Raw genomic sequence first — 26,730 nt, forward strand, 5'->3', positions numbered from 1 at the left:
CCGAGGCCCAGAGAAGTGAAGCGACTTGCCCAAAGTCACCCAGCTGACAAGCGGCGGAGCCGGGATTTGAACCCACGACCTCCGACTCCCAACCCCGGGCTCTTTCCACTGAGCCACGCTGCTTCCCATTTTCCAGATGAGGGAACTGAGGCCCAGAGAAGTGAAGTGACTGGCCCAGGGTCACACAGCTGACAAGCGGTGGAGCCAGGAAATCATTCAATCGTATGTAGAACCCATGACCACATTAGATGATTAAGTGATGACCATGATTAGAACCCATGACCTTTGACCCCCCAAGCCCAGGCTCTTTCCACTGAGCCACAATGCTTGAATGAATGATTATTCTACCGTGGCTGGGGGGGAGTGTAGAAATAATAATGGTATTTTTTAAGCACTTACTGTGTGTTGGGTGGCTGTGGGGAGTGTAGAAATAATAATAATGGTATTTGTTAAGCGCGTACTCTGTGTTCGGTGGCTGGGGGGAGTGGAGAAATAATAATAATGGTATTTGTTAAGCACTATGTGTTCAGTGGCTGGGGGAGTGTAGAAATAATAACAATAATAATAATGGTGTTTGTTAAGTGCGTACTGTGTGTTTGGCTGGGGGGAATGGAGAAATAATAATAATAATGGTATTAAGCGCTTACTGTGTGTTTGGTGGCTGGGGGGAGTGGAGAAATAATAATAATAATAATGGTATTTGTTCAGCGCTTACTGTGTGCTTGGTGGCTGGGGGGAGTGTAGAAATAATAATAGTAATGGTATTTGTTAAGCGCTTACTGTGTGTTCGGTGGCTGGGGGAGTGTAGAAATAATAATAATGGTATTTGTTAAGTGCTTAATGTGTGTTCGGTGGCTGGGGGGAGTGTAGAAATAATAATAGTAATGTTATTTGTTAAGCGCTTACTGTGTGTTCGGTGGCTGGGGGAGTGTAGAAATAATAATAATGGTATTTGTTAAGTGCTTAATGTGTGTTCGGTGGCTGGGGGGAGTGTAGAAATAATAGTAATGGTATTTGTTAAGTGCTTACTGTGTGTACGGTGGCTGGGGGGAGTGTAGAAATGATAATAGTAATGGTATTTGTTAAGTGCTTACTGTGGTGGCTGGGGGGAGTGTAGAAATAATAATAATAATAGTAATGGTATTTAAGCACTTACTATGTGTTTGGTGGCTGGGGGGAGTATAGAAATAATAATAATACTGGTATTAAATGCTTACTGTGTGTTCGGGGGCTGGGGGTAGTGTAGAAATAATAATAGTAATGGTATTTGTTAAGCACTTATTGTGTGTTCGGTGGCTGGGGGGAGTGTAGAAATAATAATAGTAATGGTATTTGTTAAGTGCTTACTGTGTGTTCGGTGGCTTGGGGGAGTGTAGAAATACTAATAATAATGGTATTAAGCGCTTACTGTGTGTTCAGGGGCTGGGGGGAGTGTAGAAATAATAATAGTAATGGTATTTGTTAAGCGCTTACTGTGTGTTTGGTGGCTGGGGGGAGTGTAGAAATAATAATAGTAATGGTATTTGTTAAGTGCTTACTGTGGTGGCTGGGGGGAGTGTAGAAATAATAATAATAATAGTAATGGTATTTAAGCACTTACTGTGTGTTCGGTGGCTGGGGGGAGTATAGAAATAATAATAATAATGGTATTAAGTGCTTACTGTGTGTTCGGGGGCTGGGGGTAGTGTAGAAATAATAATAGTAATGGTATTTGTTAAGCACTTACTGTGTGTTCGGTGGCTGGGGGGAGTGTAGAAATAATAGTAATGGTATTTGTTAAGCGCTTACTGTGTGTCCGGTGGCTGAGGGGAGTGTAGAAATAATAATAGTAATGGTATTTGTTAAGTGCTTACTGTGTGTTCGGTGGCTGGGGGGAGTGTAGAAATACTAATAATAATGGTATTAAGCGCTTACTGTGTGTTCAGGGGCTGGGGGGAGTGTAGAAATACTAATAATAATGGTATTAAGCGCTTACTGTGTGTTCAGGGGCTGGGGGAAGTGTAGAAATAATCATAGTAATGGTATTTGTTAAGCGCTTACTGTGTGTTTGGTGGCTGGGGGGAGTGTAGAAATAATAATAGTAATAATGGTATTTGTTAAGTGCTTACTGTGTGTTTGGTGGCTGGGGGAGTGTAGAAATAATAATAATAATAATAATGGTATTTGTTAAGCACTTACTGTGTGTGTTCGGTCGCTGGGGGGAGTGTAGAAATAATAATAGTAATGGTAGTTGTTAAGCGCTTACTGTGTGTACGGTGGCTGGGGGGAGTGTAGAAATGATAATAGTAATGGTATTTGTTAAGTGCTTACTGTGCGTTTGGTGGCTTGGGGGAGTGTAGAAATACTAATAATAATGGTATTAAGCGCTTACTGTGTGTTCAGGGGCTGGGGGAAGCGTAGAAATAATAATAGTAATGGTATTTGTTAAGCGCTTACTGTGTGTTTGGTGGCTGGGGGGAGTGTAGAAATAATAATAGTAATAATGGTATTTGTTAAGCACTTACTGTGTGTTTGGTGGCTGGGGGGAGTGTAGAAATAATAATAATAATAATGGTATTTGTTAAGCGCTTACTGTGTGCTAAGCACTGTTCCAAGTGCTGGAGGGGACACAAGGGGATCAGGTTGTTCCACGTGGGGCTCCCAGTCTTCATCCCCGTTTTCCAGATGAGGTCACCGAGGCCCAGAGAAGTGAAGCGGCTTGCCCGAGGCCACACAGCAGACAAGTGGCGGAGCCGGGATCAGAACTCACGTCCTCCGACTCCCAAGCCCGTGCCCTGGCCAGTGTGCCACGCTGTAGAGAAGTGGATAATAATAACGGTACTATGTGCGAAGGACTATTCTAAGCGCTGGACGGGGGGAATGCAAGGTGATCAGGTTGTCCCACGTGGGGCTCACAGTCTCAGTCCCCCCTTTTCCAGATGAGGGAACTGAGGCACAGAGACGTGAAGCGACTTGCCCCAGGTCACACAGCTGACAAGCGGCGGGGCCGGGGTTGTTGTAGGGCGGTTAGGTGAGCGGATTGTGGTGGCCGGGGGCAGGATCCGGGGCCCGGCCGGGCTCCCCGCGGGCCCGCGGACGGCGGCAGGAAGGACACTGAGGCCAGCCCGCCCCGTCCGTCCGGCCGGCTCCATCCGACCTTTACATTTATAGACGGCAACGGGGGTCCCGGGGTGGGGGAGCCCTCGCCTCACGCCGACGGGCCGCGGCGGTCGTCCACCCGCCTCCCCTCCAGGCGCCCTCCCAGCCACGCCAGCTGGGCCTGGAGACGTCGGGTGGCACGGCGCAGGTGGCGGAGGGAGCGGTCCAGCCCGGCCAGGAGCAGCTGGCAAGATGCCCGTCGCCGCCGCCATCGCCGCCTCCACTCCTCCTGCCGTCGGCCGGGGCGGTCGTGGTGAGCGCGGGCGGCGCTCAGCTGGGCCCCGCGGGCGCGGGGCCGCCGTCCGTGCGGGCATCGTTCGCCGTGGTCGCTCAGGTCCTTGCGCGCCACCCAGGCCGGGCATCCTCGGTGAGGGCAAGGGGCGGGCTCGTACTGGCAGGACAGCAGGTGGATTCGGCGGTGGTGGAGGGGCACGGTGACCGGGCAGCCCTCCTCGACGTTCTTACACTGGACGGGCGACGGGGGAGAGAGGGCGGGCAGACAGACGGTCAGAGGGACACACAGCCCGCCGGGGTCTCCCCCCAATCCCACCCCACTCCCCGAGGCGGAGGAAACGGCTGGCAGCTCGTCGTGGGCAGGGTTTGGCCGCATCACCTTCACTTTCAGGCGGTTGATCTGCCTTCGGAGCGTGTGCCTGAGGACCAACTGCTTCATCCTCACCTCTCGCCTGCAGCACGGACACGTCCTCTGCCTGCGGGAAAACCCGGTTCGGTCAGTCGGTCGTGCGTCTTGAGCGCTTCCGGCGCGCACAGCACTGTAGGGAGCACTTGGGAGAGGACGAGAGACTGCGTATAGATCTAGAATTCTGTTTATTGTACTCTTTTAGACCGTGAGCCCACTGTTGGGTAGGGACTGTCTCTATATGTTGCCAGCTTGGACTTCCCAAGCGCTTAGTACGGTGCTCTGCACACAGTAAGCGCTCAGTAAATACGATTGATTGATTTATAATGACCATACTGGTGGACTGTGAGCCCCCTGTTGGGTAGGGACCGACTCTATAGGTTGCCAACTTGTACTTCCCAAGCACTTAGTACAGTGCTCTGCACACAGTAAGCGCTCAATAAATACGATTGATTGATTTATAATGACCATACTGGTGGACTGTGAGCCCCCTGTTGGGTAGGGACCGACTCTATATGTTGCCAACTTGTACTTCCCAAGCGCTTAGTACGGTGCTCTGCACACAGTAAGCGCTCAATAAATACGATTGATTGATTTATAATGACTGTACTGATGGACTGTGAGCCCCCTGTTGGGTAGGGACCGACTCTATATGTTGCCAACTTGTACTTGCCAAGCGCTTAGTACAGTGCTCTGCACACAGTAAGCGCTCAATAAATACGATTGATTGATTTATAATGACCGTACTGATGGACTGTGAGCCCCCTGTTGGGTAGGGACCGACTCTATATGTTGCCAACTTGTACTTCCCAAGCGCTTAGTACGGTGCTCTGCACACAGTAAGTGCTCAATAAATACGATTGATTGATTTATAATGACCGTACTGATGGACTGTGAGCCCCCTGTTGGGTAGGGACCGACTCTATATGTTGCCAACTTGTACTTCCCAAGCGCTTAGTACGGTGCTCTGCACACAGTAAGCGCTCAATAAATACGATTGATTGATTTATAATGACTGTACTGATGGACTGTGAGCCCCCTGTTGGGTAGGGACCGACTCTATATGTTGCCAACTTGTACTTCCCAAGCGCTTAGTACAGTGCTCTGCACACAGTAAGCGCTCAATAAATACGATTGATTGAATGAACGATGGCCGTTTACTTGTTTGGATGCCTGTCTCCTCCCTTCTAGACTTTGAGCCCGTTGTGGGCAGGGACTGTTGCTGAGTTGTACTTCCCAGGCGCTTAGTCCAGTGCTCTGCACACAGTAAGCCCTACTGAGAGCTCACCTCCTCCAGGAGGCCTTCCCAGACTGAGCCCCCTCCTCCCCCTCCCCACACCACCTGTATATATGTATATATGTTTGTACGTATTTATTACTCTATTTGTACATAATTGTTCTATTTATTTTATTTTGTTAATATGTTTTGTTTTATTGTCCGTCTCCCCCTTCTAGACTGTGAGCCCGCTGTTGGGTAGGGACCGTCTCTAGATGTTGCCAACTTGGACTTCCCAAGCGCTTAGCACAGTGTTCTGCACACAGTAAGTGCTCAATAAATATGAATGAATGAATGAATAAGCGCTCAGTAAATACGATTGAGTGAATGAATGAACAATAAAAGGACACATTCCCTGCCCACAACAAGCTGACAGTCCCCTGGGCCTCTCGTGGGTAGCCAAGGCCAGCAGGGATGGGTGGGGGCATCTCTGCCCCCCATTTAATAATTATAATGGAGAGAGAGATTTAATAACACTAGTCCTTGCTCATAATAATGGTACTTGTTAAGCGCTTACTATGTGCCAGGCACTGTACTAAGCGCCCAGGTAGATACAAGCCAATCGGGTTGGACACAGTCCCTGTCCCACACGGGGCTCCCAGTCTTCATCCCCATTTTACAGATGAGGTCACTGAGGTCCGGAGAAGTGAGGTGACTTGCCCAAGGTCACACAGCAGACCAGTGGTGGGGCCGGGATTAGAACCCAGGTCCTTCTGACTCCCAGGCCTGGGCTCTAAGGGGAAACTGAGGCCCAGAGAGGTTTCCCCAAAGGCCAGCGCAGAGCCTGAGGTATTCATATTTATTGAGTACTTAATGTGTGGAGAGCACTGTACTAAGCACTTGGGAGAGGGGCCTAGCGGAAAGATCTTGGGCCTGGGAGTAAGAGGACCTGGGTTCTAATCCCCATTCTGCCACTTGAATAATAATGATGGTATTTGTTAAGCGCTTAGTATTTGCAAAGCACTGTTCTAAGCATTTGAAGTCTGGGTGACCCTGGGCAAGTCACTTCACTGGACCTTAGCTGTGCCATGGGGGATTATTGTGAGCCCCATGGGGGACAGGGACCGTGTCCAACCCGCCTGGCTAGCATCCATCCCAGCGCTTAGTACGGGGCCTGGCCCATAGAAAGCCGTCCTTAGCCAATATCATTCATTCAGTTGTATTTATTGAGCGCTTACTGTGTGTACTAAGCGCTTGGGAAGTACAAGTCTGCAACACCGCTCCCTCCGGGTCCCTAGCCATTGAGATTCATTCAATTCATTCAGTCGTATTTATTGAGCGCTTACTGTGTGCGGAGCACTGCACTAAGCGCTTGGGAAGTACAAGTTGGCAACATATGAGAGACCCCTCTCTCCGCCCACCAATGCAGTCCTCTATTACCCCGTGAAATCAGTTCCTATCCCTCCCTAACCAATGAGATCAATTTTTCCCTGTTCCTAGTCAGTGAGATCCCCCTCTCCCTAGTGACATCCCTGCCCGCCCCCCATCCTCAGCCGATTTTTCCCTGTTCCTAGCCAATGAGATCCCTCTCTCCCTGCGTGAGATCCCTGTCCGCCCCCCATCCTCAGCCGATTCTTCCCTGTTCCTAGCCAATGAGATCCCTCTCTCCCTAGATGAGATCCCTGTCCGCCCCCCATCCTCAGCCGATTCTTCCCGGTTCCTAGCCAATGAGATCCCTCTCTCCCTAGGTGAGATCCCTGTCCGCCTCCCATCCTCAGCCAATTTTCCCGTTCCTAGCCAATGAGATCCCACTCTCCCTATGTGAGATCCCTGCCTGCCCCCCCATCCTCAATTCTTCCCTGTTCCTAGCCAATGAGATCCCTCTCTCCCTAGATGAGATCCCTGTCCGCCCCCCATCCTCAGCCGATTCTTCCCGGTTCCTAGCCAGTGAGATCCCTCTCTCCCTGGGTGAGATCCCTGCCTGCCCTCCATCCTCAGCCAATTCTTCCCGGTTCCTAGCTAATGAGATCCCTCTCCCTAGGTGAGATCCCTGCCCACCCCCACATCCTCAGCCAATTTTTCCCTGTTCCTAGCCAATGAGATTCCTCTCTTCCTAGGTGAGATCCCTGCCTGCCCCCCATCCTCAGCCAATTCTTCCCTGTTCCTAGCCGGTGGGATTCCTGCCCGCCCCCCATCCTCAGCCAATTCTTCCCTGTTCCTAGCCGGTGAGATCCCTGCCCGCCCCCCATCCACAGCCAATTCTTCCCTGTTCCTAGCCAATGAGATCCCTGCCCGCCCCCATCCTCAGCCAATTCTTCCCAGCTCCTAGCCAATGAGATCCGCCTCCCTAGGTGAGATCCCTGCCTGCTCCCCATCCTCAGCCAAATTTTCCTGTCCTTAGCCCACCCATGTCCCTCCTCCTGTTCCTGGCCCGCGGGATCCGTACCTCACCAGCCACTGCACGATGCATTTCCTGCAGAACGTGTGCCTGCAAGGGAGCCCCACGGGCTGCCTCAGGACGCCGTAGCAAACCGAACACAGGAGGTGGGCGTCCGGCGGGGCGGCAAACAGGCTGACGTCGTAACCACCGCTCTGCAACGCAGCCCCAATCAATAGTAATCGTAATGGCATTTGTTAATAAGGATGGTACTTGCTAACGCCTACTATGTGCCAAGCACTGTTCGTGGCACAGCGTGACTCAATAGAGAGCACGGGTTTGGGAGTCAGAGGTCATGGGTTCAAATTCTAGCTCCACCAAGTGTCAGCTGTGTGACCCCAAGCCACTTAACTTGTCTGTGCTTCAGTTATCTCATCTGTAAAACGGGGATTAATAATAGTAATGATAGCATTTATTAAGCGCTTACTCTGTGCAAAGCGCTGTTCTAAGCGCTGGGGGAGGTTACAAGGCGATCAGGTTGTCCCACTGGGGGCTCACAATCTTCATCCCCATTTTACAGATGAGGTAACTGAGGCCCAGAGAACTGACTGAAGTGACTTGCCCAAAGTCACACAGCTGACAAGTGGGGGAGCTGGGATTTGAACCCATGACCTGACTCCAAAACCCGGGCTCTTTCCACTGAGCCACGCTGCTTCTTAATAATAATGGTATTTGTTAAGAGCTTACTATGTGCAAAGCACTGTTCTAAGCACTGGGGAGGTTACAAGGTGATCAGGTTGTCCCACATGGGGCTCAGAGAAGTTAAGTGACTTGCCCCAAGTCACACAGCTAACAAGTGGAGGAGCTGGGATTTGAACCCATGACCTGACTTCAAAGCCCAGGCTTTCCACTGAGCCTCGCTGCTTAAGACTGAGCCCCACGTGGGACAACCTGATCATCTTGTATCCTCCCCAGTGCTTTGCACATAGTGAGCGCTTAAATGCCATCATTATTCTAAGCCCCGGGGGAGATACGAGGTCATCAGGTTTGTCCCACATGGGGCTCAGACTTCAGCCTGTGGGAGGGGAGGAGCAGAGGAAAAGGGACTGGGGCACTCAGTCCTGGAAGGCCTCCTGGAGGTGAGCTCTCAGTAGGGCTTTGAAGAGGGGAAGAGCTAGTTTGGCAGCTGTGCCTCAGTTCCCTCATCTGGAAAATGGGGCTGTAAGGCCCAAATGGGACACTACTGGGAATATCTATCCCAGTGCCAGGCACATAGTAAGCACTCAAAAGCAGCCATAAAAACGACAGGTACAGGAGGGGGGATTCACCCTGTGTAACAGTCAAAACCCTGGCAACAGCACAGGCCTTTTGAGTCACAAGGACCTGGGTTCCAATAACCGCTCTGCCACAGGACCTTGGGCAGGTCACTTCACCGCACCTCAGTTTCCTCATCTGTCAAAAGATGGTGAACCCCAAGTAGGACAGGGACTGTGCCCAACCTGATTAGCTTGTATCTACCCCAGTACTTAGAACAGTGCTTAGCACACAGTAAGTGCTTTAACAAGTCCCGAAATCATTAACCCCTCCTAGCGGGGCACTTACCATGTTCAGTCCTTCGGGGTTAGCAGCCCTACTGAGGCCCAGCCCGGCGACCCCCCAACCACACTACTCAGGACCACCTGCATCACAGCCCCATTGTTGGCCCCCTTCACGCCCCCACCCCCGGGGAAGGGGGGAGACCCCTCCCACCACACACAACACACGGAGGGCAGGCCGGCTTCAGAACCTTTATTCCAACCAGTCAATACATCAGTTACCAAGCACCTACTAAATGCTACATGGAAGCAATGACTGCCGCCTTCATTCATTCAATTGTACTTACTGTGTGCAGAGCACTGTACTAAGCGCTTGCCTTCGAGCGCTTAGCTCGAAGTTCTAAGTTACAACTTACCAGGTAGAAGGAGATCCCTTCCCCACCCAAGGATCTTACCATGTACTATTTATTGAGCACCCGCACAGCCCTGTACAGAGGGAGACCGTAAGCTCATTCTGTACAGGGGTCAGCCAATTCTGTTGTTGTACTGTACTCTTCCAAGTGCTTAGTACAGTGCTCTGCACACAGTAACCACTTGATACATATTGATTAGGAGCTTGGTATTAGACAGGATCCCTCCGCCCTAAGCTGTAAGCTCATTATGGGCACTGAACTGGTCAGCCAATTCTTTCTAATTGCCTCCCAAAAGCTTAGTACAGTGCTCAGCACAGTAAGCGCCGGATTCTCTGTGCCTCAGTTCCCTCATCTGTAAAATGGGGATGAAGATTGTGAGCCCCCCGTGGGACAACCTGATCACCTTGTAACCTCCCCAGCACTTACAACAGTGCTTTGCACATTCCTTCCTCTCCCTCTCTCCATCCCCCCATCTTACCTCCTTCCCTTCCCCACAGCACCTGTATGTTTGTACATATTTGTTACTCTATTTATTTTACTTGTACATATCTATTCTATTTATTTTATTAGTATGTTTGGTTTTGTTCTGTCTCCCCCTTCTAGACTGTGAGCCCACGGTTGGGTAGATACTGTCTATATGTTGCCAACTTGTACTTCCCAAGCGCTTAGTACAGTGCTCTGCACACAATAAGCGCTCAATAAATACGATCGATGATGATGAGGATATGTGCTTAATATCATTATTATTTTTTGTATCTGCCCCAGCACTTAGAACAGTGCTAGGCACATAGTAAGTGCTTAATACCATCATTGCTATTATTACTATAGTGCTCTGCACACAGTATAAGCGCTCAATACGATTGAAGGAATGATCCCTGGGCTCAAGGGGTCACAGTCTAGAGTCGGGGACCCTCTCCCATGCTGGCAGACAGGGATGGGGTCGCCAGGCCGTTGGTCCATCCATCCGTGGGTCGGGCCGCACCTAAGGAAGAGAGGATGCCAGGTAAGAAGAGGAGGCACATCCCCCACGTGCCCCCTCCTGCCCACCCACTCGCCCACCCGGCTCTTTGCCGGGTCTGTCGGGGCCTGGGTTTTGTCGCACACAGCCGGGCAATGGGCGACAAGCTTTAGGCCCCTGTGTCTGTGGGCGCCGTAGTCTCACTCGCGGCCACGGGGCAGGCCGCGGGCGACTTTCAGACGGCGTCGGTCGGATCTCCCCCTCCTCAGGCCGGGCCTGGGTTCGAATCCCGCCTCTGCTGCTTGTCAGGTGTGACTCTGGGCAAGTCACTTCATATTTATGGAGCGCTTACTGTGTGCAGAGCACTGTACTAAGCGCTTGGGAAGTACAAGTTGGCAACACAAAGAGATGGTCCCTACCCAACAGTGGGCTCACATCATCATCATCATCAATTGTATTTATTGAGCGCTTACTATGTGCAGAGCACTGTACTAAGCGCTTGGGAAGTACAAATTGGCAACATATAGAGACAGTCCCTACCCAACAGTGGGCTCACAGTCGAAAGTCACTTCTCTGGGCCTCAGTTCCCTCATCTGGAAAATGGGGATGAAGACTGGAAGCCCCACGTGGGACAACCTGATCACCCTGTAATATAATAGTAATAATGTTGACATTTGTTAAGCGCTTACTATGTGCAAAGCACTGTTCTAAGCGCTTGGGGGGATACAAAGTGATCAGGTTGTCCCATGTGGGGCTCACAGTCTTAATCCCCATTTTACAGATGAGGTAACTGAGGCTCAGAGAAGTTAAGTGCTCTGCACACAGTAAGCATTCAATAAATACGATTGATGATTGATGATTAGGTGACTTGCCCAAGGTCACACAGCAGACATGTGGCAGAGCTGGGATAATAAAGGTATTTGTTAAGCGCTTACTGGGTGCCAAGTACTGTTAATAATTATAATAATGGCATTTGTCAAGCGCTGGGGGGATACAAAATGATCACATTGTTCCACATGGGGCTCACAGTCTTCATCCCCATGTTACAGATGAGGGAACTGAGGCCCAGAGGCTGTTGTAAGCGCTGGGGTAGATACACCACGCTGCTTAGGAGAAGCAGTGTGGCTCAGTGGAAAGAGCCCGGGCTTTGGAGTCAGAGGTCATGGGTTCAAATCCCGACTCCACCAATTGTCAGCTGTGTGACTCTGGGTAAGTCACTTCACTGGGCCTCAGTTCCCCCATCTGTAAAATGGGGTTGAAGCCTGTGAGCCCCCCGTGGGACAACCTGATTACCTTGTATCCGCCCCCCCCGCACTTAGAACAGTGCTTTGCACATAGTAGGCGCTTAATAAATGGCATTATTATTATTATTATCATTATTCTCCGGGCCTCAGTTCCCTCATCTGTAAAATGGGGATGAAGCCTGTGAGCCCCCCGTGGGACAACCTGATTACCTTGTATCCCGCCCCGGAGCTTAGAACAGTGCTTTGCACATAGTAAGCACTTAATAAATGCCATCATTATTATTATCATTATTCTCCGGGCCTCAGTTCCCACATCTGTAAAATTGGGCTGAAGCCTGTGAGCCCCCCGTGGGACAACCCGATTACCTTGTATCCCCCAAGCGCTTAGAACAGTGCTCTTTGCACATAGTAAGCGCTTAATAAATGCCATCATCATTATTATTACACAAGGTCATCAGGCTGCCTGTCTTCATCCCCGTTTTCCAAATGAGGGAACTGAGGCCCAGAGAAGTGTAGTGACTTACCCAAAGACACACAGCAGGCAAGGCAGGGATTAGAACCCACCACCTCTGACTCCCAAGCCCGGGTTCTTGCCACTAAGCCAAGCTGCTTCTGTTTTTACTTTAGCGCTTAGAACAGTGCTTGGCACACAGTAAGCGCTTACCAATAATAACCATAATAATAATTTAACAGTAATAATAATTATTACTGTTAATAATAATAAGTATCATTACAATAATATTATAATTATAATACTATAATAACACTATTATAATAATAACTTATTACCTCAAGTCTCGCCCTCCCAACAGCTTACCACTCACCTCGCCAAGCTCCACCTAAGGACCAGAGGGCGCGCCGCCCAACCCATTTATAGGCGTCTTGCTTTCCCATGCAGGTTCCGGGGCCGCGCGGCTCTCCTTCCAGCCAATAAGAAGCCCGGCTCTGCCCATGCGCTTTACGGGACTGGGCGGCGGGAAGGAAAGGGGCGGGGTGGGAGGGGGAGTCAACCAATCAGCATCCGAAAGGCCGGGAGCTGATTTATTCAGGGTTCGGGGCGGTGCCTTCCCTCAGGCCGCAATTCCCCGGATGACGAGGCGGTCGTTTGGAGGAGAAGCGGGCCTGGCCTCCATTAGCCCATCGTAGCCTAATAATAATAATAATGTTGGCATTTATTAATCGCTTACTATGTGCAAGTCAGTGTTCTAATTGCTGGGGAGGTTACAAGGTGATCAGGTTGTCCCACAGGGGGCTAATAATAATAATAATGATAGTATTTGTTAAGCGCCTACTATAATGTTGGTATTTGTTAAGCGCTTACTATGTGCCAAGCAGTGTTCTAAGCGCTGGGGTAGATACAAGGTAATGAGGTTGGCCCACGTGGGGCTCACAGTCTTCATCCCCATTTTACAGATGAGGGAACTGAGGCCCAGAGAAGTGAAGTGGCTTGCCCGAAGTCACACAGCTGACAAGTGGTGGAGCCGGGATTTGAACCCATGGCCTCTTACTCCAAAGCCCAGGCTCTTTCCACTGAGCCACGCTGCTTCCCCATGCTTGCCTACTACGTGCAAAGCACTGTTCTAAGCGCTGGGGAGGTTACAAGGTGATCAGGTTGTCCCATGGGGGGCTCATAATAATAATAATAATGACAGTATTTGTTAAGCGCTTACTATGTGTCGAGCACTAGTTCTAAGCGCTGGGGGAGATACAGGGTAATCAGGTTGTCCCATGTGGGGCTCAGTCTTCATCCCCATTTTACAAATGAGGGAACTGAGGCCCAGAGAAGTGACTTGCCCAAAGTCACGCAGCAGAGTCAGGATTAGAACCCACGACCTCTGACTCCTAAGCCCCAGCTCTTTCCACTAAGCCACGCTGCTTCTAAAACAAAGTGCCGATCAGGATAAGAACCCATGACCTTCTGACTCCCAGCCTCATGCTCCCTGTCCCACATGGGTCCCTGTCTTCATCCCCATTTTATAGATGAGGGAACTGAGGCCCAGAGAAGTGTAGTGACTTGCCCAAGGTCCCCACAGCAGAGGCGTGGTTGATCTGGGATTAGAACCCACTTCTGATTGCCAAACCCGTGCTCTTGCCACTACCTTATACCACTAATCACTAGGCCAGATCGTATCTTCTATTGTGCTCTCCCAAACGTTCAGCACAGAGCAGGCCCTCAAAAAATACCCCCGACTGATATCTGTGCAAAGTTTGTACCTGGCCGGCTCTCCTAGAAGACTTCCAGCTCCTTCAGAGCAGGTGTCATGTCTGTTCCTTGGGCCTAGTCCAGTGTGGCACCCTCCGACCGGCCCCCACGACTTCTGACCGCCTGACTCGCCCACCTCGTGATTACCGTCCGGCGATATCCTTGCGCTAAGCACAGTGCTGCCCCCACAGTGGGCGCTCAATAAATACCCCGAGCGGATGAAATGAAGAATCTTTATTCCACAGCTCTCATCCCGGGGGGCGGGGGCACACACCCTTCCCGGTCCCCGAATCCTGTGGACAGACGGGCGGACGGACGGACAGACGGGGAGATGGGAGGGGCTTAGGCGGCGGCCTCCTTGGCGGCTTTCCTCTCCGCGATCATCCGCTCCTTCTGCTTCGCCAGACACTTGCGGGCGGAAGAGTAGCCGCCCAGGTCCTGATCTGGGGGGGATGCGAGGGCCCGACCCGACCACTCGGTCAGCCCCAGGCCGGGGTGGGGGGACTCTCTCCCGACCCTCCCACCCTAGGGGGTCACTCTGCTGCCCAGGCTGCACCCCATCTCCTCTGGTGCCAGGGCGAGGGGCACCGCTCCTGCCGGGAAGAGGACACCCGGAGTGGGGTGGGCGTGAGGATGACCACTCCACCGACGCCCCTTCCAGCTCTGATGACTTTGGGCACCGGATCAGAATCAAGATCGGGGGGGGGGGATGAAACGAGAACCCCCTCCCTGCACCGTCCCAACGAGCGGGGAAAAACCCCACCAGGGCAACCCAGCGCCCGCTCTCGAACCCTCCCCCCGGCGATGGGCCGGGATCCCCTCGCCCCCGGCCCAACTCACATCGGTCCTGGTAGGCCTTGGCCACCTCTTCAAACTGCCGCACCTCGCGGGCACAGTTCTGGATGTAGCTGTCTCCTTCCCGCTGCTGGCAGGCCTTCATCCTCTCCTGCACGATGTTGACGATCTCCTGGTCCACTTTGCTGCGGAAGAGGGGGCACAGCGCGGGCCCGGGACGGTCGGACTCCGGGGCGGCCCTCGCTCGCCCAGACACGACGGGGGGCGGAGGGGGGGAAACGGGAACGGAGAGGGACCCCGCGGCAGATACCTACAAATCCCTCTTCCACTGCATCTCGGCTTCATAGATGCACAGCACGTCCCCTTGGGTGCACTCCGTGATGTCCGGCACGCGGCGGAACTGCCGGTGGTAGTAGTAGATCTTGTTTTTGGCGTGTTGGCGCTCGATGAAGTCTGCCGAGGGAACACCGGGGGGGCTCTGGCCACAGGCTCGGTGACTCCCGCCGCCCCAGAAGTCCCTCACATTGCTCCATCACGGGATCTAGTCAGTACTTTCTGTGTGCCAAGCGCTGTGCTGAGCACCGGGGAGAGATGCGAGGGAATCAGATCGGACGCAGTCTCTGACCCAAGCGGGGCTCAAGGCGGGAGGGAGGGCAAAGTTTCAACCAGTCAGTCAGTGGTACTTCCCAAGCGCTTAGTCCAGTGCTCTGCACACAGTAAGCGCTCAATAAATACGATTGAATGAATGGTATTTATTGAGCTTTTCCTCTGTGCAGGGCACTTTACTCAGCGCTTGGGAGGGGACAGTCAAGGAACTGGACAATCTAGCAAGGTGTTAGGCATTGAAAGAAATTATAGCAACTGAGTATAAAGGTACAGACACAAGTGCACCGTACAAATATGTTGCCGATTTGTACTTCCCAAGCGCTCTGCACGCAGTAAGCGCTCAATAAATACGATTGAATGAGTGACAGGCAGAAGTAGTGTGGCCCAGTGGATAAAGCATAGATCTGGGAATCAGAAGGACCTGGGTTCTAATCCTGGTCCCACCACGTGCCGGTGGCGTGACCTGGGGCGAGTCGCTTCACCTCTTTGTTGCCTCAGTTACCTCATCTGTAAAATGGGGATGAAGACTGTGAGCCCACGTGGGACAGGGACCGTGTCCAGTCTGATTAGCTTGTATGTACCCCAGTGCTTAGAACGGTGCCCGGCACATTGTAAGCACTTACCAAATACCATTAAAAAAAACAAAAACAGGTGACTGAGAGGATGAAGGATTCATTCAATCGTATTTATTGAGCGCTTACTGTGCGCAGAGCACTGTACTCGGCGATAAAGGACGGAGAAGGATGGAGAGGAATGGAGGTGAGGGGGCGGGGGCTGCAAGACATCAGATGGTGGGGACATGTAGGTTGTTTTTTTATGGCATTTTAATAAGAGCTTACAATGGGCCAGGCACTGTACTAAGCGTTTTGTTAGATGCATGCTAATCATGCTACACAGTCCATGTTGGGGCCGGGGGCGGGGGGGGGGGGGGGGGGGGGGAGGGGGAGGTCCCAATCTTATCCCCCATTTTACAAACGAGGTAACTGAGGCCCATAGAATTGACTCCCCCAAGGTCACACAGTAGCAGATGAGTGGCAGAGAGGGATTAGAACCCAGATCCTCTGACTCCCAATCTACCCCACAGTTTTTCTCGTTGTTGGGGGGCAGAAGGGAGAGGGGTGTCCGATCAGGGTGCGAGGCGGAAGGTTGTGGGGTGTCCCGGCTGAGGGGAGAGGGGTCCTGGATGGTACCTCATAGTTATATTGTTTATACGTCTGTTTACTTGTATTGATTTCTGTCTCCCCACCTCTAGACTGTAAGCTCGTTGTGGGCAGGAATTGTCACTCTTTATTGCTGTAATAATAATAATGATTGCATTTATTAAGCACTTAATTATGAATGACTTAATTACTCAATTATTAAGCACTTACTATGTGCAAAGCACTGTTCTAAGCACTGTAATAGTAATTATAACAATACTGATGGTATTTGCCAGGCGCTTACTAAGTACCAAGCCCTGTTCTAAGCGTTGGGGAAGATACAAGGCCACAAGACGCAAGATACAAGGTTGGAAACAGCAAGAAGCGGCGTTGCCTAGTGGGTAGAGCCCAGGCCTGGGGGTCAGAGGGTCACGGGTTCTAATCCCAGCTCTGCCACCTGTCTGCTGTGTGACCTTGAGCAAGTCCCTTCACTTTCCCCGTGCCTCAGTGACCTCATCTGGAAAATGGGGAATAAGACTGTGGGCCCTAGGAGGGACAGGGACTGTGTCCAACCTGATTTGCGCTTAGTACAGTGCCCAGTATGGCCGGTTAGCTCAGTTGGTTAGAACGTGGAGCTAATAACGCCAAGATCGTGGGTTCGATCCCCATAAGGGCCACTAAAAGTTCTTAAGCGCTTAGTACACTGCTCTGCACACAGTAAGTGCTCAATAAATACGAATGAATAACAAATAGTCAGTGTTTAACCAATACCCTATATATGTGTGTGTCTATATATATATGTATATAAAAATATATTCAGGCCGTGCTACTTCTCATGCCGTATTGTCCTTTCCCAAACGCTTAGTCCAGTGCTCTGCACACAGTGAGCACTCAATAAATACGAATGAATGACACATAGTAAGCGCTTAACAAATACTATATATATATGCTTAACAAATACCACATATGTATACATATATATTTTTAGGCCATGCTGCTTCTCAAGCCCTTTCCCAAGTGCTTAGTCCAGTGCTCTGCACACTGGAAGTGCTCAATAAATACGAATGAATGACACATAGTAAGCGCTTAACAAATACTAGATATATATATATATATTATACGCTTAACAAATACCACATATGTATACATATATATTTTTAGGCCATGCTGCTTCTCAAGCCCTTTCCCAAGCGCTTAGTCCAGTGCTCTGCACACTGGAAGTGCTCAATAAATACGAATGAATGACACATAGTAAGCGCTTAACAAATACTAGATATATATATATATATTATACGCTTAACAAATACCACATATGTATACATATATATTTTTAGGCCATGCTGCTTCTCAAGCCCTTTCCCAAGCGCTTAGTCCAGTGCTCTGCACCCTGGACGCGCTCAATAAATACGAATGAATGACACATAGTAAGCGCTTAACAAATACTATATACATATATATACGCTTAACAAATACCACATATGCATACATACATATTTTTAGGCCATACTGCTTCTCAAGCCCTTTCCCAAGCGCTTAGTCCAGTGCTCTGCACACTGTAAGCACTCAATAAATACGAATGAATGACACATAGTAAGCGCTTAACAAATACTATATATATATACGCTTAACAAATACCACATTTGTATACATATATATTTTTAGGCCATGCTGCTTCTCAAGCCCTTTCCCAAGCGCTTAGTCCAGTGCTCTGCACACTGTAAGTGCTCAATAAATACGAATGAATGACACATAGTAAGCGATTAACAAATACTATATATATATATACGCTTAACAAATACCACATTTGTATACATATATATTTTTAGGCCATGCTGCTTCTCAAGCCCTTTCTCAAGCGCTAAGTCCAGTGCTCTGCACACTGCGCTTAGTCCAGTGCTCTGCACACTGTAAGCGCTCAATAGGAATGAATGACACATAGTAAGCGATTAACAAATACTATCTATCTATCTATCTATATATATATATATACGCTTAACAAATACCACATTTGTATACATATATATTTTTAGGCCATGCTGCTTCTCAAGCCCTTTCCCTAGCGCTTAGTCCAGTGCTCTGCACACTGCACTTAGTCCAGTGCTCTGCACACTGTAAGCGCTCAATACGAATGAATGACACATAGTAAGCGCTTAACAAATACTATATATATATATATATATATACACGCTTAACAAATACCACATTTGTATACATATATATTTTTAGGCCATGCTGCTTCTCAAGCCCTTTCCCAAGCGCTTAGTCCAGTGCTCTGCACACAGTAAGCGCCCTATATATACGAATGAACGACCCAATTAACAAGGGCCTATATAGATTAACAACCTATATAGCTATAGATTTAGGCCCTGCCGCTTCTCCTGCTGGCGCTCCATCAGTAGGGCGGCCTGGCCTGCTACCTCATCATCATCATCAATCGTATTTATTGAGCGCTTACTGTATGCAGAGCACTGTACTAAGCGCTTGGGAAGTACAAACTGGCAACATCTAGAGACAGTCCCTACCCAACAGTGGGCTCACAGTCTAGAAGGGGGAGACAGAGAGCAAAACCAAACATACTAACAAAATAAAATAAATAGAATAGATAGGTACAAGTAAAATAAATAGAGTAATAAATATGCACCAACATGTATACAGGTATACAGATATATACAGGTGATACCTCTGAGGTAAGTGACGGGCCTGTCCACGACGAGGTTGTAGACTTGCAGGATGAAGTGGACGGGGTTGGGCACGGCCGTGGGGGCCTCGATGACCGGGGTTCGGCGCGGCGGCTCGGGGTACACATCCTTGTCCCAATTCCCGGCCATCGTCCCGGCAACCTTCACGGCCCCCTCCCGGCAACCTTCACGGCCCGGCCCGAACCAAACCGCCGCCGCCGCCGCGCAGCCGCACAAGGGCACCCAGTTGGGGGGGGGGGGGGGGGGGGGCCTGAGGCGCATGCGCGCCCAGCCCGCCCGCCCGCAAAGCGCGCCGGGATTCGTAGTCGCCTTCGTGCGCGAGGCCCGCCGGGATTCGTAGTCGCTCCCGGCCGCGAAGTCTCGCGAGAGGTGGGAAGTATAAAGGCGTTCCGCTCAGCGCCAGCGGCCTTCTACCCTGAGAGGACACGTGAGTGGGGCCCACGATGGCGGCGGGGCTGGGCTGGCGGCGGGCGGGATCCGCAGCGGGCATCCGCGGACATCGGCGCCATCGCGGGCCCGGGAGCCTCGCGGTGGCCGGGATGTGGACCGGGGCCGTCCCCCGGCTCCATCCGCCCGGATATGGCGGGGCGGCGGCGGCCCGGGGCGACCCGTAGATGCATTTACTTCCCCCCCCTTTGCAGACTGTGAGCCCACTGTTGGGTAGGGACCATGATGCCAACTTGTACTTCCCAAGCGCTTAGTCCAGTGCTCTGCACACAGTAAGCGCCCAATAAACACGATTGAATGAATGAATTTGCCTCCCAAGCGCTGAATCCAGTGCTCTGCACACAGTAAGCGCCCAATAAACACGATTGGATGAATGAATTTGCCTCCCAAGCGCTGAATCCAGTGCCCTGCACACAGTAAGCGCTCAATGAACACGAATGAGTGAATGAATTTGCCTCCCAAGCGCTGAATCCAGTGCTCTGCACATAGCGCTCAATAAACACGATTGAATGAGTGAATTTGCCTCCCAAGCGCTTAGTCCAGTGCTCTGCACACAGTAATGGCTCAATAAATACGATTGAATGACTGAATTTGCTTCTCAAACGCCTAGTGCAGTGCTCTGCACACCGTAAGCGCTCAATAAATACGATCGAATGAATGAATTTGCTTCCCAAGCGCTTAGTCCAGTGCTCTGCACACAGTAAGCGCTCAATAAATACGATCGAATGAATGAATTCGCTTCCCAAGCGCTGAATCAATCAATCGTATCTATTGAGCGCTTACTGTGTGCAGAGCACTGGACTAAGCGCTTGGGAAGTACAAGTCGGCATCACATAGGGACAGTCCCTACCCAACAGCGGGCTCACAGTCTAGAAGGGGGAGACAAAGAACAAAAGCAAAAGTACTAACAAAATAAAATAAATAGAATAGACATGTACAAGTAAGATAAATAAATAGAGTAATAAATATGTACAAACATATATACATATATACAGGTGCTGTGGGGTAGGGAAGGAGGAAAGATGGGGGAGATGGAGGGGGGACGAGGGGAAGAAGAAGGAAGGGGCTCAGTCTGGAAAGGCCTCCTGGAGGAGGTGAGCTCTCAGTAGGGCCTCAGTAAATACGATCGAATGAATGAATTTGCTTCCCAAGCGCTTAGTCCAGTGCTCCGCACACAGCAAGCGCTCAATAAATACGATAGAATGAGTGACTTATTTCCCAAGCGCTTAGTCTAGTGCTCTGCACACCGCAAGCGCTCAATAAATACGATTGAGTGAATGAATTAGCGTGGCTCAATGGAAAGAACCCGGACTTGGGAGTCAGAGGTCGTGGGTTCTAATCCTGACACTGCGCCATTTGTCTGCTGTGTGATCTTGGGCAAGTCGCTTCACTGAGCCTCAGCGACCTCATCTGGAAAATAGGGATGAATGTGAGCCCCACGGGGGACAACCTGATCTCCTTGTACCCCCCCCCCCCCCCCCCCCCCAGCGCTTAGAACAGTGCTTGGCACATAGTAAGCGCGTATCAAATACCATCCTTATTATACTTTGGGCCTCAGTGACCTCATCTGGAAAAGGGGGGTGAAGACTGAGCCCCATGGGGGACAACCTGATCGCCTTGTATCCCCCCCTGACTCTTAGAATAGGGCTTGGCACATAGTAAATGCATAACAAATAACATTATTATTATTATTATTATTCTCTGGGTTTTAGTGACCTTATCTGGAAAATGGGGATGAAAACTGAGTCCCACCTGATCACCTTGTAACCCCCTCCGGTGCTTAGAACAGTGCTTGGCACATAGTAAGCGCGTATCAAATACCATCCTTGTTATTATTCTCTGGGCCTCAGTGACCTCATCTGGAAAATGGGGATGAACACGAGCCCCACAGCAGACAACCTGATCACCTTGTACCCCCCACCCCGACGCTTAGAATAGGGCTTGGCGCATAGTAAGTGCGTAACAAATGCCACTATTATTATTATCTGGGCCTCAGTGACCTCATCTGGAAGATGGCGATGAAAACAGCCTCACGGGGAACAACCTGATCATCTTGTAACCCGCCCACCCAGCGCTTAGAACAGTGCTTGGCACATAGTAAGCACGTAGCGAATGCCATCCTTATTATTGTTATTCTCTGGGCCTCAGTGACCTCATCTGAAAAAGAAGGGATGAAGACTCCCAAGGGGACAACCTGATCACCTTGTATACCCCCCGGCGCTTAGAACAGGTGCTTTGCGCATAGTAAGCGCGTAACAAATGCCATCATCATTATTATTCTCTGGACATCAGTGACCTTATCTGGAAAATGGGGATGAAGACTGGGAGCCCCACGGGGGACAACCTGATCACCGTGTATTCCCTCCCAGCGCTTAGAACAGTGCCTGGCGCCTAGTAAGCGCTCACCAAGTGCTATCGTGATTATTGTGTGACCCTCTGAATCCGCTGACAACTGTTTTTCTGTCTCGCAGCAAATGGCGGACGACGCCGGTGCAGCGGGAGGGCCCGGTGGGGCCGGGGGCCCGGGAGCCGCAGCCCGTGGGGGCTTCCGCGGGGGCTTCGGCACCGGCTTGCGAGGCCGGGGGCGAGGCCGGGGCCGGGGCCGGGGAAGAGGCCGCGGAGCCCGGGGTGGTAAGGCCGAAGACAAGGAGGTAGGCACTTGTATACATTTGCTATTTATTTTGTTAGACGTGCATATAGCCTTAATTCTATTGTTCAGACGGTTTTGACACCTGTCTACATGTTTTGTTGTCTCTCTCCCCCTTCTAGATTGTGAGCCCGTTGTTGGGTAGGGATCATCCCTATCTGTTGCCAACCTGTACTTCCCAAGTGCCTAGTACAGTGCTCTGCACACAGTAAGCGCTCAATCAAGACGAATGAATGGGCACCGGGGGCGGGCGGGCCTCTCTCTGCTCTGCCCGGCCGGGCCTGACCCCAGTGGCCCTGCCGTCGTTACCTGAGAGAGACAAGAAGTGGGCACGAGGGGCGAAGTGGCGTGGACCTCAAAGTGCTCCACCTCATCCACCCTCGGGTCGACACTGGTCCCCTCCGGGGTCGCTCCCGGCCGTCTGGGGGGCCTTGGGTGCCCTGCTAATGAGAAGCAGCGTGGCTCAGTGGAAAGAGCCCGGGTTTGGGGGTCGGGTTGTGGGTTCTAATCCCGGCTCCGCCACTTGTCAGCTGGGTGGCTTTGAGCAAGTCACTTCTCGGGCCCTCATCTGGAAAAGGAGGTCTTTGAGCCCCATATGGGACAACCTGATTACCCTGACTCCCTCCGACCCAGCGCTTAGAACAGTGCTTGACGTATAGTAAGAGCTTAACAAATGCCGTCGTTATTATCATTGCTAATCCCTGTGCGGGTTTCCCGGGGGGTCCCCAGTGGGTACCCGTGACCAAACTCGGCCGACTGGTCAAGGACATGAAGATCAAATCGCTGGAGGAAATCTACCTGTTCTCGCTTCCCATCAAGGTAAGGGTCGGGGGCTGAGCCCCTCCCCAAGTCATCGTCCAAGCCAGGCTGGGGGGGTCGGAGTCTGGGCGGCTTGGGGTCCGACACCCCCTTCCCATTTGCCTCTTCCCGCAGGAGTCGGAGATCATTGACTTCTTCCTGGGGCCGTCTCTGAAGGACGAGGTTCTGAAGATCATGCCAGTCCAGAAGCAGACCCGGGCCGGTCAGCGGACCAGGTTCAAGGTAAATCGACTTCTTCTGGGTTTGGTCGATATCTATTGAGGTCCTTATCGTGTGCGGGGTACCGTGCTAAGCGCTTAAGAGAAGACGATACGACAGGAACGGCGGGCACATTCCCTGCCCGTGAGGAACCTACTCTGGAAGAGGACTTTACAATGTATTCTCCCCGTTTCTTTGTAGTTGTAGACACACTTCCCCTTCAGACTAGACTATCTGGCCTGGAAGGCCCTCCCTTTCTGTACAGTAGACCACCACTTGCCCCACTTTTGGAGGTGTGATTTCAATCAGACCTTTAGAGGTCTTCCCTGGATAATCCCTCATTTTCCAATCACCTCTGCTCTTGAGTCGCTTGATAGTCACCCTGTCCCACAGTGCTTGGGAACAGGGAAATTTTATCTCTACTAATGTCTACTCTCCGCTAGCTTCTAAACGCCTTGTGGGCAGAGAAGACGTCTGTTATACTGTAGTGTACCTCTCCCAAGCACTTGATATAGTGCTCTGTACTCAGTAAATGGCATTGATTTGGTTCTCAATCCTTCAGTTTGCTCCACAATGGGACCTCCTGGGGGTCCTGTGGTCTCCTAACTGTAGCAGCTCGGAGCCTTCCTACCTGTAAAATAGGGTTGGACACAGAAAGCTCCCAGTAAATACAATTGATGTGCTGAAGCGGGGCTAAGATATTCAGATGGAGTTCGTCCTGTCCAACATTTGGTTGAAAAGGGAAGGGTGGGAGCGTTAGCATCTTTTCCCCATTTTCCAGAGAAGGAAACAGACTTGAGCTGGGGCACAGAGGTCAGGGATCTTTCCAGTGAACGGTGGCGCTTCCTTTACAGGCTTTCGTTGCCATTGGAGATTACAACGGTCACGTGGGCCTGGGCGTCAAGTGCTCCAAGGAAGTGGCCACCGCCATCCGCGGAGCCATCATCCTGGCGAAGCTGTCCATCGTCCCCGTGCGGCGGGGCTACTGGGGTAACAAGATCGGCAAGCCCCACACGGTGCCGTGCAAGGTACAAGGCGGGCCGGGCGGCCGGGGACGGGCAGGGGGAGGACGGGCGGTGGGTCCCGGCGGGCCCGATGGACCGGATGACTCCCTCCCCCAGGTGACAGGGCGCTGCGGGTCAGTGCTGGTGCGCCTGATCCCCGCCCCCCGTGGCACCGGCATCGTCTCCGCCCCCGTGCCCAAGAAGCTGCTGATGATGGCGGGCATCGACGACTGCTACACCTCGGCCAGGGGCTGCACTGCCACCTTGGGCAACTTCGGTAGGTGGTGTCTCGTGGAGGGGGCAAGGGATTCTGGGAAACTCTCACCCCTGCTCGGTCCCTTGGCTTTGGGAAGGCCGAAGTGACTGGTAGTGATGAGTTTCTGGTGCAGAGCAGGCTGACCCTAAGTGGTCCCTGTTCCTTCAGTGGCTTGGGATGGGAGGGTAAAGATTGAGGGGCGCCCTGACCTCTCACTTCCTCCTCAGCCAAGGCCACGTTTGACGCCATCTCCAAGACCTACAGCTATTTGACTCCTGACCTCTGGAAGGAGACCGTGTTCACCAAGTCTCCTTATCAGGTAAGGGCAAAGTAGCGGGTTCATTTTGACATCCACCTGCCAGCGTCCCAGGCGCCGGTGGCAGGGGGAGCTTGGGTCGGGCCTGGGGACCCCCCGGGTTCTCCATCCCCAGTGGGTCACGCTCACGTGTCCGTCCACAGGAGTTCACGGATCACCTGGCCAAGACCCACACCAGGGTGTCGGTGCAGAGGACCCAGGCAGCGGCCGTGGCCGCCACCACCTGAATGCCGTGACGGCTAATAAAGATCTGAGAGAGCCTGTTCCCCGCGTGTGGCACTGGTTGATTTGGGGGGCTGTCCTTCCCACAGACCCTTCTAATCCTGGGGAATTTTTCACCAGGTCCTGCTGATGCACGGGAGAAACTCTCGCAGGTTACGATCCGGTCCCTGTGAGCTGAGCTCTACTTTTTTATAAAGTGTTTGCTTTGTGCCAGGGTAGTTAGGGGACACAGTCCCTGTCCTATGCGGGGGGGGCCTCACAGTCTTAATCCCCATTCGTAGCTGGGGTAACGCGCCCAGAGAAGTGAAGCGACTTGCCCACGGTCACACAGCGGACGAGGGTCGGAGTTGGGATTAAAACCCAGGTCCCAGGCTCTATCCACGGGGCCACACCTCTTCTCTACACTTTCCCCCTAAGTAGGGGAGGGGAGCCCAGGGTAGCACAATCCAGGTCGCAATGGCATTGAAGTAGGAGCCTTGTTAGCCGGGAGAGAGGTAAGCTTGGACCGGTGCTGGGCAGTGCCCCTCCAGCCTAGACAAGGCATCCACCACTTTGCTGGCAATAATTATGGTTTTAAGCACTTGTGTTCACGGTGCTGGGATGATTACAAGCAAATAAAGTTGGATGTAGACCTTGTTCCTCACAGGGCTCTGCCTTAATCCCCATTTTACAGATAGAGGAGGGATCTGAGGTGCAGTGAAGCGATTTGCCTAGCCAATAAGCCACAATAATGTTAATAATGGCATTTATTAGGTGCTTACCATGTGCAAAGCACTGTTCTAAGGGCTGGGGACGTTACAAGGTGATCAGGTTGTCCCAAGGTGGGGGCTCACAATCTTCATCCTCATTTTACAGATGAGGGAACTGAGGCCCAGGGAAGTGAAGTGAGTTGCCCAAAGTCATACAGCTGACAGTTGGCAGAGCTGGAATTTGAACCCGTGACCTGACTCCAAAGCCGGGGCTCTTTCCACTGAGCCACGTATGGTATTCAGTGCTTATGTGTCCAACACTTGTAAGTGCTGGGGTAGATTCATTCATTCAGTCGTATTTATTGAGCACTCACTGTCTGCAGAGCACGTACTAAGCGCTTGGGAATTACAAATCGGCAACACAGACAATCTCTACCCAACAACGGGCTCAGTCTACAAGGGGGAGACAGGCAACAAAATAATAATAATACTGGCATTTATTAAGCGCTTACTATGTGCAAATAGTAAGCCTTCCCAGACTGAGCCCCTTCCTTCCTCTCCCCCTTGTCCCCCTCTCCATCCCCCCATCTTACCTCCTTCCCTTCCCCACAGCACCTGTATAGATGGATATATGGTTGTACATATTTATTACTCTATTTTACTTGTACAGATCTATCCTATTTATTTTATTTTGTTAGTATGTTTGGTTTTGTTCTCTGTCTCCCCCTTTTAGACTGTGAGCCCACTGTTGGGTAGGGACTGTCTCTATGTGTTGCCAATTTGTACTTCCCAAGCGCTTAGTACAGTGCTCTGCACATAGTAAGCGCTCAATAAATACGATTGATGATGATGATGCAAAACACTGTTCTAAGCTCCAGACTGACAAAACTAAACAAGTTACAAGTTAACCTAGATAGGAGTTAACCAGGTCCCAGTGAAAGAGTTTAATGGGTAGGATTTGGATCTGGGTTCTAATCCCAGCTCTGCCCCATGTCGGCTGTGTGACCTTGGGTGAGTCACTTCACTTCTCAGTTCCCTCATCCGTAAAATGGGGATTAAGAGTGTGAGCCCTACGTGGGATAGGAGCTGTGTCCAACCTAGTGAACTCATATCTACCCCTCCCCTGAGAACGGTTCTCTAAGCGCTTCACAAATACGGTAATAAGCAGG

General features: G+C 51.4%; 3 protein-coding genes and 1 non-coding gene across 5 annotated transcripts; 1 reads left to right on the forward strand and 3 right to left on the reverse strand.

Moving 5' to 3' along the window:
• Positions 1–198: 198 nt before the first annotated feature.
• RPS2 (ribosomal protein S2) lies at positions 199–24,909 on the forward strand. The gene is made up of 8 exons (XM_038763251.1): positions 199–222; positions 21,882–22,061; positions 22,787–22,876; positions 22,991–23,098; positions 23,929–24,102; positions 24,196–24,355; positions 24,562–24,653; positions 24,794–24,909. The coding sequence occupies exons 2-8, from the start codon at positions 21,885–21,887 to the stop codon at positions 24,875–24,877; spliced, it is 885 nt and encodes a 294-aa protein (XP_038619179.1). The 5' UTR covers positions 199–222; positions 21,882–21,884; the 3' UTR covers positions 24,878–24,909.
• Positions 3,114–9,057, reverse strand: RNF151 (ring finger protein 151). 2 transcript variants are annotated; one of them, XM_038763253.1, is made up of 4 exons: positions 8,974–9,057; positions 7,441–7,586; positions 3,818–3,848; positions 3,114–3,604 (listed from the first exon to the last, which is right to left on the reverse strand). In XM_038763253.1, the coding sequence occupies exons 1-4, from the start codon at positions 8,974–8,976 to the stop codon at positions 3,188–3,190; spliced, it is 597 nt and encodes a 198-aa protein (XP_038619181.1). In that variant the 5' UTR covers positions 8,977–9,057; the 3' UTR covers positions 3,114–3,187. The 2 variants fall into 2 exon arrangements, with proteins under 2 accessions (XP_038619181.1, XP_038619180.1); XM_038763252.1 differs by having other exon boundaries at positions 3,752–3,848.
• Positions 10,394–10,521, reverse strand: LOC119943156. The gene has a single exon (XR_005455631.1). It is a non-coding gene; the product is annotated as a small nucleolar RNA ACA64 (small nucleolar RNA).
• NDUFB10 (NADH:ubiquinone oxidoreductase subunit B10) lies at positions 13,944–19,163 on the reverse strand. The gene is made up of 4 exons (XM_038763254.1): positions 18,945–19,163; positions 14,834–14,972; positions 14,565–14,704; positions 13,944–14,167 (listed from the first exon to the last, which is right to left on the reverse strand). The coding sequence occupies exons 1-4, from the start codon at positions 19,090–19,092 to the stop codon at positions 14,067–14,069; spliced, it is 528 nt and encodes a 175-aa protein (XP_038619182.1). The 5' UTR covers positions 19,093–19,163; the 3' UTR covers positions 13,944–14,066.
• Positions 24,910–26,730: the final 1,821 nt, after the last annotated feature.

This window comes from Tachyglossus aculeatus, chromosome 21 (genome assembly GCF_015852505.1).
Source record: "Tachyglossus aculeatus isolate mTacAcu1 chromosome 21, mTacAcu1.pri, whole genome shotgun sequence".
NCBI lineage: Eukaryota > Metazoa > Chordata > Mammalia > Monotremata > Tachyglossidae > Tachyglossus > Tachyglossus aculeatus.